The following is a 13,163-nucleotide window of genomic DNA, read 5'->3' on the forward strand; positions in this document are numbered from 1 at the left end:
CATTATGCACATGACATACACATACATACCACTGTAATGAAGCTGCTTCATTGCAGTGGTATGTACCAAAGTGCTGTATTTTCTCATAGAAAAAAACTAACATTATAGAGGCAATAAAACCTGATGACGTCATCCATATGGCCAAAAAAATCAGATTTTAGAATTCTTTTATAACCATCTATCAAAATTCGTTAGGGCTCCATTCTTTCTTAATTCATTAATGAGAAAACAGTGGAAGGTAAAAATGCCAACTTAGCCGATCCTGAAACCTTAAATAACAAGGCTTAGCCTTCTCTCCAATCATTGAGTGACCAAATTCTTCATTACAAGGGGCAGCGTGCATACATTGTGCAGCATTTACAAATAACTTTTGTGGCTCAGGAAAATCTTTAAATTTGAATTGAATTTGAAAAAAAATTAATGTACAAAACTTGATCTCTATTTCACAACATTTGATAGTGTAAAAGCTTACGGTTCATACTCTGCCACTCTGGGAAGACAGCTGAAGGAGATGGAACCATCAGGGAAGGGTTTGAGACAGGAGCAAGGTTCTCTTCTCTGAGCTGTTCAACTGCTGTGGCTTGAGGTAGTGCAGCTTGCAACACTGGAATTGCTTTCAAGACAAGAAATACATGATTGTATATAAAATCAGGACCCATAAGATTGACACTGTTTATAGCATACTATAAAAATAATGATTTTTAAATTCAGTAACAGGCTATTCACTAATAATAATTTATCATGACCATCAGATCTAGATTACTAAATTAAAAAAATCTTGTTTTTTTTCTTCTGAAATCAGGCGAAAATTAATGCGCGCGCTGATGTCATCCATAAAATTTACTTGCTGTGGCCTTATTAATCTATTTTTTGCAACAAAGTAGCATTTAAACTGTCACTTACTTATAATCACACTTACTTTTTAGTAAATAATGCCAAGGCAAATATTATCTTCATACACTAAATAAAAGAACACTGAGAGAAAGTGAAAACTCAATATTCCAACTGTCACACACCTGTCAGTAATAATGAAAGTAAAAGTCATTCCCACAACATATGGTGTATAGAGCTGTTTCCTTAGACCTTGGGCCAAACAGCACTATAGTTAATGACATTTGTATATCTTGGCAAGACAAAGGCCAAGGTCTATTGTAGACGCCCCGATGTGTGGCCTTGGTACTACAGCAGAACTTCTGGGTTTTAAAAATAGTATCTTTTGTCCTGGACATCCTATGGTCTTGATATTTTGTTTCTGCTGCAATTAATTAAGACAAACTGAGACCAACAGATCCTGCCAAATCTCCATGTTGGTCCCCTTAACACAATTGCATATTTTAAAAGGATGTCAAGAACAGGTCAGGTGAGGACAAGAATGGGTCATGCATAATTTAGACATAATTATGCTTCTTTTTTTGTCTTTAGAGGCTGCAGTCTTCTGTTCTTTTTTTGTATTTGTGTATCATTCACAGAAAGAAAGAAAGAAAGAAAGAAAGAAAAAAAATAATAGGTCTTGTATTCTTTACAAGCACTTCTGCTGAATTCTATATTAAGTACTTTTGAAAAAATGTGGCACAGTTCTTGATATTGGACTTTATTGACATTTCCTGACCAAGACTAAGGTGCTATTATATAATAATATATATATTAGATGGATACTTAAAAAGATGAAAAAATTCCAAAGCCAGGTTTTCAAACTACGATCTTTCATTTGAATTAGACAAAAACAGAAAAAAAAAAAGATTTAAAAAAATACCACTGGATGGAACTCGAACCTATCGCTTTCTATTTTCTAGGCAGAGGCATTACCAGTGCACTATATTCCTTATGTGGTGATTTTTAAGTCATGTTATTTATCAACCTATGACATGACGGAACAATTGACGGAATGTTTAACACATTGTACCACAAACACTGCACCATAATTGTTTTGCATTCATTTTAAGCGTCAAGCTTAAAGGTTAATAATTGCAGTACATAATTTGCTTCATGTTATGGCATACTTAACGTTAATCACATGAAGCTTTTAATCGACGTTACATCAATTTTGCCAGTCACAGATAACCTGCAGCTGTATACATATAGTGTACAGCATGGCTGCTATACTACAGATAGAAAAAGTGACCAGTTAAAATTGCCCGGAAGGAGTGTGTTAGCTGTGACTTTATGTCTAATGGTTGTGAAATAATTCAGTATATATTCTCCAACCTGATGAAATTATTCATGGACATGTCATACCATAGTACATTTGACTGTCTGAATATTATTGTGAGAAATCACAATCATAATCTATAAAGATACAAAAATGTACGCATGGTAAAGGGAACCTGCACATGTGCACAAGTCATGTTCAATTTCCTTTTAATATGGGAAACTTGTTTCCTGACAGAATTCATTAATCTTCAATGAAGTATTCCATTAATAAAACATTATACATAACAATTTAGTAATTCTGTTCAAGGTCCATTGCACATGAGTCACCTTTCAGGTTTATGAAATGATTACCAATCAAATTGTCATTCTACTTTAACATAGTATCAACAGAAAACAGTCACTAACATGAACTTCACAACATACAAAGCATTCAAGAAATCATATACAGTAACTGTAAATGCAGAAAATTTTGCGGTGAATTAATGTTTGCTGTTTTTGCGGTGGCCGTTTCACCGCAAAGTTAAAACCACCGTGAACATTTTCCATGGCAGTATAATAAGAGACTACAGTGCATGGTGCTTAACAGCAACTTAAAACCACCACGTAAAGTCCTTTTTCCCGCTACCGCGAAATCAAATGCCCGCGAACCTGAATACATTTACAGTAAACTGATTAAACAAAATTGAAAACTCGAACTCACCCATGTTGTCTTCTTGACGCAAACCTTCAGCCAAATGACGGTAAGTACCTTCAATGACAGCAACAAACGCTTTAAATGCATGTGGTCCTCTGGTCTCCAACAGATTCACCAACATGTCCACCTGTTCTTCAAAAGTGGGTACAGCCATAATTTCTTCTTCCATGGCTGGCAGAATGATGCCCTCTTTCTTAAGTTCTGGTAACACATACTTCACCCTTAAGTCCTTGCGGAGATAAGGAAGTTGTGCCCTCAAAATCTCTCTATGTCTTTCCTCCATCGCTGCCACTTATCTGATGAAAAACAAGGAGTAATGCCTATTGAAGAGTACACTCAAGCATGTCTAACTTGGACTCTGAGTATTGGTAATCACTCATCCATTAATTTTGGCAAGTAGCCAACTTTCACATTTGTAGAACTGGAGAAAAAAACAGGATATGGATTTGTCTTGTAGAATCTTATTCTGGACTTGATAAAAAGTTACGTCAAAGCATTGATGACTTCATTTTGATGAAGAAAATGAATTTATTCACTTGTGAGCTGAAATATCTACTTTACAATCTTTCCTTTTTAGTCCCCAAGTGAAACACCCCCCTAATCTTATAATGGCATAGTCTGTGGTGTCAGGTTTCATGACAGTCAAAACAAGACCACTGGGCTTGTACAATGTACACAAGAGGTCAGTGCATAGAAGGGTTGTGGTTCACAATATGTATGGTAAACAAAGGTGTTTGACATTCGTGCAATTACGCTACAGACACGTCAACAGGCAAGTGAACAACACCTCAATTCTCCCTACTTCTTATGTGTACTATTCCTTCAATTCCATAAACCAGGTGACAGCTTGTCAACACACTAAAACCACCCATTATCATTTCTTGATCTGTCCTTAAATGATCAATTTGAGGGCGTCGATGGCTACAAAAGAGTTTACTATTCCAATGAGTACATGTAAAAAATTCCCACTTAAAGCTGTTACTTGTTCGATAAAACCAAGGTTCTGTAATCTCCAGACCTTGACATAGGTAAGAATTCATCAAATTCTTTAAATGTATTTCAGTTTGATTTCATTTTGTTTCTCATTTTATTGTGTTTCACCCAAAGAAATGCCCCACAATCTTAGTCTACTCAGAGTTGATTTTTTTACACCAAAACATTATTTTTTTTTAATGATGAACAGAACCTGCAGCTTCTTTTTACATCCAACCATGATATTATTAATGAGACCAAATTTTGAGCAATATTTCTATTTTTATTGTACTTCCATCTGTTATATTATGGTTTAGATTTCCACAAATTTCCATATCTTTTATTCTACGAAAAGGTCAGTTTCGCACTCATGTTTCAGAAGCAATGTTTGTTATATCATGCATTACTGTAAATGCAGAAATGTTCGCGATGGATTAATGTTCGCGTTTTTTGCGGTGACCACTTCACCGCGAACTTAAAACCACCGCGAATATTTTTCTATTATGGTATTAGACTGCAGTCTATGGTGTTGCCGCGAACTTAAATCCACCGCGAAAAGTCCCTTTTCCCGCTACCGCGAAATTAAATCCCCGCTAACTTAAATGCATTTACAGTATATCACAATGGATAGAGATGACTGAAGGGTTTGTAAATGAGCTGCAGACTGATCTTCAAAGTATGTATTACAACACACTTCAGGACAATTGCTGTGGTTCTAATCTCTTCATTCACAACTACATCGTAAGTACTGTACCTTAGCTCTTGTACTCAAACAACAGTAGATACTTGACTAACTAGCATCAACCCGGTCTTGACTTATTGTCTTATTTTTATTACCTTTTGGGCTATCTAAAATCATCTCATTTGCATATCAAGTCATAGTTTTAAACCTGCTGATCAACAGGTCTTTGAGTCAATGTATCTGAGAAAAGACGGCAAATGCTGTCTGAAAAGTCTGACCATTTCAAAAATCTTACCTTGTATCTGTGCCACAGTACAAATGTACAACTTGTGACTTTTAATTCCATAGGTTTAAGGAATGAAGGGTTAAGGTTAGCTGAAGCCACATGCAAGACTGCAGAGGAAGACATCTCATGCGAAGAAACGACCACCATCATCATCAGAGAACATTAAACTATCATAATAATTTCAGACAAGCACATCTATCAAGCAATCTTTCATTGCTCTCAGTTCTTTTGACTTTGGATGATGGTCTCCATAGTGGCATCCAAATATGGTCAGGGCCCTTTCTATGGTGTCCAGGCATTCAGCCACCTGCTGCCCGTTAAACTGCAGCTGTGCCAACTTGTGCAGCTCATGTGCCAGTTCTACACTGCAGGCACCAAACTGAAGCTCTACGGTGGACAGACTTTTCTTCAGGTGTTCCACGCTTTTCTTACAGTCGCCGCTCGTAGCGTAACATCTTGCTAATGCATCGTGGGTACGCGCAATGTCTTTATTGCTTGGGTGAAGAATCTTCCACTGAAGTACAAGACACTGTTTCAGTCCAGACACAGCTTCTTGTATTTGACCTTCCTCAAGAAAAGCAGAAGACTGGACAAAGAGGTCCTGTATTTTCTTAGAGGTTGTCTTAATGTCGTCTGTGTCTCCTTGAGCGTCACAGTTGGGTGATGTACAGACAAGCTTTTTGTCCTGTAGCTTTGCTGCATTGTTACACACAGGACACTTGTAGGCAGAAAACATGTCTACTGTGTTGGGGTTCCCTACTTGTTCCTGGCAGGCATCGCAGCTGTAAGACGTAAAATGGCAATACTTGATACAAAACTTTCAAGACACTTCAGTAAGTTTCAACCCTAGAACTTGACTCTATGTTGAAGTCTTAGCTTTTGGCGTGTCTGTTTGTGTTGATGGCTCCATAGTTATACTGAAGTAAGAGAGGCAGGAGGTAAGTGGGAAGATGGTGTCACTGCAAAGGTCTTGTGAAAGTGACTTGTGCATGGAAGTGACAAGAAGTTGAGTTCAGAGGTGATAGAACTAGTCATTTATCAGACATTACAGACTTTCCTGGACATGTTGCAAATAGAAAAGGCTGTTAATTCATGGGTAGGTCAATCTGACTGTTTGTATTCTTTCCAATTACATGTATATCTTGGACTTGTCTTGACTATAATTGTCTTGTACGTCCATCTCAGGAAAACAGAGAAGTGTAGCAGTCTTACCTGCATGAGAAGAAGTACTGTTCTTTTAAGGCTGCCTGTCTCTCTCCATACACCATCCTGCCAGCATGGGGCCCGTAACAATGCAACAACTCTTCTCCTGGCTTAATGTGGCTCACAGCACGGACAATCTGAAATTAAAGGAGAACAAAAAGAAAGGGTAACAAAATGAAACAAAAGTTTCTTTACAAACACACATTCTTTTTTTGGAGATTTTTTTTCTTAACACATTTTTTGTTATGCTAATACCTGAAAAATCAACACAAAAATCTTATTGAAAAATCTATCCATTAACCCTCCTGGATATCTTACCTTCATTAATGTAAGCTGAAGTCATTCTGAAAGAGAACATTTTAACAGCATCTTAATCTTGTGTATGTGACCAAAGGTAGGAATGAAGAAAGAAAATGGAATTTTATACTGACCAGAGTTTTCCCCTGGAAGCTGACAAACACGTTGGGTCTGCAGGAATGGTTCAAGAGCGCTTCTGTGGGGAATACAGCTGTGGCCAGACGAACCTGCTTATCCTCGAGTAAGGAGACTGCAACAGGAGAAACTGATATTAAAATGCAACTTATCATCCTGAAGCTTTTAGACTACTGGTCAGTAGTTTGGTAGCCTCAATGATGAACATACTGAGATCAGGAATGTGCAAGATTCTGAAGACTGTTGCAACACAAATACAATGTCCATTCTACCAATTGATTACATGTACTACACACAAAAAATCATGAAACTTTAGTCTATACTTGAAATATGAATTATCTATCATGTTGGAAAGCATGTGCATAAAGTGGATGGACTTACACAGTCATGTACATTTTCATCATTAAGCACAGCAATGAAAATTCCAAGGATGACATTAAAAATATCTTAAAGGACAGCATCTACAGTGTATCATAATGTATCATGAGAAGCTATCCTTACCTGAATCCTGCTCCTGTAAGGTAGTGATGGCCTGTGCATTACACCTCAGCTGCTGCATGTGATGACACAGGAGCGCAGCCATCTTCTCTACACAGACTACCCCCTCCTCACTCTTGGCACAGTCACCCCCCTCTTTATTCTCCCCACAGCCTCCCCCCTCAGTTGCTCCCGTACAGTTCCCCCCCTCCAGCCCAAGTTTCTTCACCACCTCCACACACATGTCCACCCCTAGACATTTACACATCAGACAGGAGACCATCATCTGTGTTAGCAGTTGCTCCACGGAGTGGTGTTCTGTATGGGTCATCAGGTTGTAGACTGAACTGTAGTTTCCTCTGTGGAGTTCAACATCCTGCATAGAATTCTGAACACTGTCAGTTTTAACAGACAAGTTGCTAGCTTGCTCGGGGGTACTTTCCGCTTGAGACATGTTGCTAGCTTGCTCAAGAGTGCTTTCAGTCTCGGAATCTGTTTTGGCTTCTTCAGAAGTGGAACTGAGATCATCCGTACAGAGTTTATTTTGATCAGAGGGTTTGTCCGCTGTGGTGGGAGATTCCATTCCTGCAGAGGGGGGGTTCTCTTCTATTACGTCAGTTTGAACAGACAAGTCTCCAGGTTGCTCAGAAGTGCTTCCCGTCTCAGAATCTATTTGGACTGTCTTGGCTCCATCGGAAGTGGGACTGACTTTGTCGGTACAAAGTTTAGCTTGATCCGAGGGTTTGCTCGCTGTGGCGGGAGATTCCATGTCTGCAGAGGGGTGTTTCTCTCCTCTTGCAGCAGCAGTCAGCAGCAGACGGAGACTGAGCTGTGCAAAGGTTTCTACCATCTGTAGGAGGTGCCAGTGCTCACACTCATAGCTGGACGGAGAGATACAGCAGTAAGACCACCAGGTCCTGCATGTTTTATCAATGGTTTTGTCTTGTGGTAGGAGGTAAAAGTTGGTTTTTGCATGTGGGTGTGGCAGGACAGGTGTATTACAGGTGTGTTACAGGTATGCCACAGGTGTGGGATAGGTGTGATACAGGTGTGTTACAGGTGTCTCACATGTCCTGGAGCAGTACTGTACATACATGTACTGGCAGCCCCTACATGGGTGTGGCACCAGGACAGGTGTGACACAGGTGTGATACAGGTGTGCCTTACCTGTGATACTCCCAGGAGCCTCCATGCCTGTTCCTCACATGTCCTGGAGCAGTATTGTACATACTGGCAGCCCTTACATGTGTGTTACAGGTGAGATACAGGTGTGTTACAGGTATGTTACCGGTGCACACCCCAGTTTATTTGGGGTCTCAAATCGAGGCTGCGCACCCCCAAGTCGAGAGGCCGTCTCTTAAAGAAAATAGATCTAAAGCAGAAAAGCCGTATATGGGAATGACGGGTATCACTCCAGCTTTAAGAACAGCCGGGTTTCAGTTTCTTCACTCTCTCTACTTTTCATAATTTTGGGGGGAGAAAAGTTTTTTTCACGCAAAAAAGTATGCACAAAAAGGGGAATTTTGACGTGGAAATAAACCCATCACCTATAGTTTAGTCATGAAAATGACTGATATTGTCGGAAAGAGAATACACCTAAGATTAATCAGGCAAAAAATAAAGAAAATCGTAACACTGAGATTTTTACAATAACCCGACGCGCGAGGCATACCAACACGGCTCACAGACCGCATATGGACGGGAAATCTGGGTCAACGGCGAATCACTTCCAACGCGTAGAAATACAAGGAAGTGACCCTCGGGCCCAAAACCAATTTGCACCAAAAACACATCACTTCTTACGCTTTTTAGCCATGCCAGTATTAAATGCCACTTCGCAGCAGATTATGAGAAATTTGAACTCAAACACGGACCCTCGAGACCCTTTCGTCACATTTTTGTCGCGCACTATCTCGGACCCCTGTCGCGGAAGAATTGGTGTGTGCACCGTTAATTAACACAAATTATAATTAATATAAAGTATGGCTTTAGAAAGTCATCTTCTATCATCATGCCAAGTTTGAATTGTCTGTGACATTTCCTTCTCGAATAGCAGGTGTTTGAAAGTTACCGTCTCCGAAGGCTAATTTTGCCACACCAGGCATTGGTACCATTCACTGTACATAATGCTTCTGACGTCACAGTGGTTGTATACTCTTGAAGAGGTTTTAGCTCGTTAATTCAGGTTAAACAAACACATATTGCCATGGAAAAGGTAGGCATAGGCCAGTTCTTACGATGAAGTAGATTTCCTATCCATTTTAGGTTGGAATGAGCGATATAAACCACATGGAACGTAGTTTAGATAATGACGTCACAAAGCCAGCCGCAAGAAGATGTATTAAAGTGACAACGATACCGTTTTAAGTTCCTCTCTTCAACGGAAAGCATATATGATTTCGTTTTTTGGTCATAGCTGGTAGGTAAGAAACCTAGCATTCCTGTCCAAGCGTTTCCGCTGCCGAAATGCATTTCATTTTGCAGAAAAACGCAGCCAAATGTTGAATTTGTGGCTAGGACGGAGTCCCATGCCGCACTTATGGCAACTAGGTGGGATTAAATGGGCATTTGCTGAGAGAAGCCTGTACAGTTGCGTGTCGGCCACGATGGATTACACAAGCCTTGGGATATACCTCCAAATTAGAGCGACTTATTTGTCTGAACATTGACTACCCTCGCGAGCCCGAACCTAAAACTCGATTTTGCTGGAATGAACGAAAGTGACGTTATTTGAAGACTTTTTCTTTAAAAAAAGCATTCCCTTCAATGCAGGAGTCGCCATTAATCAGATAAAAGCTATTTCCAAGTGGCCCAGAGATGTAGTAGTACTAAAAAGATGTTTTGGTAAACATAACGCCATTGATGTCTAAGCATACACACTTTGAAGGCTATATGACTATGGTCAGGGGGGGGGGGGCGTGGGGAGGGGGGCAAATCATGCATTTTATCAACATTATATAATCATTTCAAAAGTTGCGAATTCCGATTTTTTTCTATATAATTGGGTCAAGGGTACGCACTTTACTGGGGAAAATGCAATTTGTTGACTTTCTTTGCTTTTAGTTTTTGTAGGAGGGGCCATATTAACGGTGCACACCCCAGTTTATTTGGGGTCTCAAATCGAGGCTGCGCACCCCCAAGTCGAGAGGCCGTCTCTTAAAGAAAATAGATCTAAAGCAGAAAAGCCGTATATGGGAATGACGGGTATCACTCCAGCTTTAAGAACAGCCGGGTTTCAGTTTCTTCACTCTCTCTACTTTTCATAATTTTGGGGGGAGAAAAGTTTTTTTCACGCAAAAAAGTATGCACAAAAAGGGGAATTTTGACGTGGAAATAAACCCATCACCTATAGTTTAGTCATGAAAATGACTGATATTGTCGGAAAGAGAATACACCTAAGATTAATCAGGCAAAAAATAAAGAAAATCGTAACACTGAGATTTTTACAATAACCCGACGCGCGAGGCATACCAACACGGCTCACAGACCGCATATGGACGGGAAATCTGGGTCAACGGCGAATCACTTCCAACGCGTAGAAATACAAGGAAGTGACCCTCGGGCCCAAAACCAATTTGCACCAAAAACACATCACTTCTTACGCTTTTTAGCCATGCCAGTATTAAATGCCACTTCGCAGCAGATTATGAGAAATTTGAACTCAAACACGGACCCTCGAGACCCTTTCGTCACATTTTTGTCGCGCACTATCTCGGACCCCTGTCGCGGAAGAATTGGTGTGTGCACCGTTAAAGGTGTGCCTTACCTGTGATACTCCTTCCACGCCTGGTCCTCACATGTCCTGGAGCAGTACTGTACATACTGGCAGCCCCTACATGTGTGTGACACCAGTACAGGTGTGACACAGGTGTGACAGGTGTGATTCAGGTGTGTCAGGTGTGCCTTACCTGTGATACTCCCTCCATGCCTGTTCCTCACATGTCCCAGAGCATTACTGTACGTACTGGCAGCCCCTGCATGGGTGTGGCACCAGGACAGGTGTGTTACAGGTGTGATAGAGGTGTGTTACAGGTGTGCCGTACCTGTGATACTCCCTCCATGCCTGTTCCTCACATGTCCCAGAGCAGTACTGTACGTACTGGCAGCCCCTGCATGGGTGTGGCACCAGGACAGGTGTGACACAGGTGTGACAGTGGGTGGAGTGATGCTTCTGGAGTAACACTGCTGCATACGGCTGCTCAACAATCAACACTGATCCTGGAAGTGAAAGGAAAATACATTGTAATCTTCACACATGGCTTTCCCTTGCACCTAAAAATCTCATTAAATTTACAAAAGAGAAAGTATGAAGAAGCAGATTTATCATTAGCTGTTAGCTTTGGTTCCCTGCATAAGCACCTAACACACAAGTTTTGTACCGTAGGTACTACAAGCTACATAAGATGTAAGGTTTGATCCTCTCATATCTGGGTGGACTCTTGCTTTTTTTGGCTCTCTCCTTAAATATGAGACCACTGGAAATTATGTCCTATCTAAAAGAACATCTCTAACTGAAGACTTACTGAAGCTATTTACTCATTTTGACCTGAGTCAAGTGAGAAAAAAAGGCCTAGGTATTAAGTATGAGGTTAAAACGCCAGAACCTGTTACTACCCGGGGGTAGTTAGAATTTTAATTAAGAGCCTCAGGATTCTAGGAAACTTATCTACAAGACAAACTTGTCACCTATGAATTTAAACTTACGATAGACTTACCTGGTTCAAAAGCCTTCTGTGCCACCAACATCCTCCCTTTGTCTTCCTCTTCTCTCATTTCAACTCCACCTGAGGCATGTGCCACCTGCTGACTCTCTCCATACTGCAGCTTGGGAACTTTTACCTCTTCTGCACTTTCTTCTCCTTCTTTCCCTTCTTCCTGTTTTGAGATATTCCTTCCTGCCAACTTCAGTTCTTTTCTCATCGCTTCCTTCCTATCTTCTGGAATATCTGCTTTTTCAATTGCTTCTAAAGTTCCCTTAACTTCTTTCTTTGCATCATCTTTTTTGCCAAGTTTGAAAAGTGCTTGCACTTTCCTATGCAAAAGTTTGTACTGCAAATTTTCAGGATACCCAGAATCTATGGATGCTTGAATATCCTGCAAGCACAGTTTGTATTCTTGTAAATGAAACAAAACTGCTGATCTATTCGCAAGAGCAAGGCTAAGACATTCGGTCCCATTGTCATCATTCACATGTGTTACAGGGCTATAGGAGATACTGTCTGTATAGAGAGTGAATGCCTCTTGGAATTTCTGTGCCTTGTAGGCTGCGTTGCCTTTGTCTCGGAGGTGGTTGGCCTTTTCGGTAGACTTGCCCACCTTCCCTTTAAGACTCTGTAGTTTCTCGATTAGTTTGGTCAGGGTGTCGCCATCCCAGCAGTCCAACGCGAGGCAGAATCTGTGGAAAAGGCGGATGAAAAACAACTCGTAAAATGGTTGTCTGGACTACTCTCCAAGCAGAGGTTAGGCTCCGGTTGCTTTTTTAACGTCTTTTTAGTCGTTTTATCCGGCTTTCTATTGTCATTTTTCTTGAAGTACGCCAGCCAAGCCTGCTCGATAAAAACGACTAAAAAACGTTTAAAAAACAGCCGGAGCCTAACCTTTGGAGAGTAGTCTGGACCTTTTCTAAATAAGACTTTACCACTACACACACACGAGTGTGCATGCATGCACATGGGAGCATGCACACACTAACATTCACTGAGACATTTGCACACACACACACAAACACACACACACAAACACACACACACACACATAACGTTACACACACACACACCCTTCCCTGCCTCTATTAATTTGATGTCAGATTTTGAAGGAGGGTAAAAATTGCAAAACAATTACTGTACAACAAAAGGATGAAGTAGAGCAAGTAAACATGAGCTATCATCAAATAGGGAGAGGATAAAAATTATATGGCAATTCATAGTATTCATGTTAGTAATAAATAACTAATAACTAATAAAATTTGACATGTGGTTTTTCTCCCAAATCCCAACCAGACACACCCCTTACTTTGCTCGTTCTTCGTCGCTCTCCAGACGGCTAAACTCAGGCAGACGGCGTCCCAGCTCCTTCTTACAGGACTCCTGGAACAGCTTCCACCGTTCTGATGTCGCCATGCTCTAAAACATGGAAGCTTTAGGCTTAAAAAAACCTTCAATCTCCTTCATTGATTCCCGCGCCTGACTAGCTAAGATAACCTATGACCTAAGTCATACCACTAAAAACATGGGGAGATTTGTGAAACATATTTTGTCACTATATCA

General features: G+C 40.5%; 2 protein-coding genes across 2 annotated transcripts in view; both read right to left on the reverse strand.

Annotated features, from left to right (window-relative positions):
• The window catches only part of LOC118404008, a 15,331-nt gene extending 11,481 nt beyond the window's left edge, over nucleotides 1-3,850 (reverse strand). The window contains exons 1-2 of the mRNA XM_035802916.1: nucleotides 2,852-3,850; nucleotides 473-613 (exon numbers count right to left, since the gene is read on the reverse strand). Of these exons, the coding sequence (XP_035658809.1) occupies nucleotides 473-613; nucleotides 2,852-3,128 (418 nt within the window). The 5' untranslated portion in view covers nucleotides 3,129-3,850. The remainder of the gene's footprint in view (nucleotides 1-472; nucleotides 614-2,851) is intronic.
• Nucleotides 3,851-4,021: 171 nt separating this feature from the next.
• LOC118404013 (SET and MYND domain-containing protein 4-like) lies at nucleotides 4,022-13,119 on the reverse strand. Its single transcript, XM_035802932.1, has 7 exons — nucleotides 12,910-13,119; nucleotides 11,613-12,292; nucleotides 10,941-11,115; nucleotides 6,922-7,778; nucleotides 6,420-6,535; nucleotides 5,998-6,125; nucleotides 4,022-5,567 (listed from the first exon to the last, which is right to left on the reverse strand). Exons 1-7 carry the CDS (start codon nucleotides 13,014-13,016, stop codon nucleotides 4,967-4,969), a joined length of 2,664 nt encoding a protein of 887 aa, XP_035658825.1. The 5' UTR covers nucleotides 13,017-13,119; the 3' UTR covers nucleotides 4,022-4,966.
• Between the last annotated feature and the right edge of the window lie 44 nt (nucleotides 13,120-13,163).

This window comes from Branchiostoma floridae, chromosome 17 (genome assembly GCF_000003815.2).
Source record: "Branchiostoma floridae strain S238N-H82 chromosome 17, Bfl_VNyyK, whole genome shotgun sequence".
Lineage (NCBI taxonomy): Eukaryota > Metazoa > Chordata > Leptocardii > Amphioxiformes > Branchiostomatidae > Branchiostoma > Branchiostoma floridae.

What these genes read in the sequence shown, in the direction of transcription:
- LOC118404013 (XM_035802932.1), bottom strand. Translation starts at nt 13,016, where the DNA reads ATGGCGACATCAGAACGGTGGAAGCTGTTCCAGGAGTCCTGTAAGAAG. An exon ending in GCTTCCAGGGGAAAACTCTG is followed by an intron (nt 6,126 to 6,419) that starts GTCAGTATAAAA and finishes CTTTAATTTCAG; the next exon opens with ATTGTCCGTGCTGTGAGCCA. An exon ending in CAGTACTTCTTCTCATGCAG is followed by an intron (nt 5,568 to 5,997) that starts GTAAGACTGCTA and finishes TACGTCTTACAG; the next exon opens with CTGCGATGCCTGCCAGGAAC.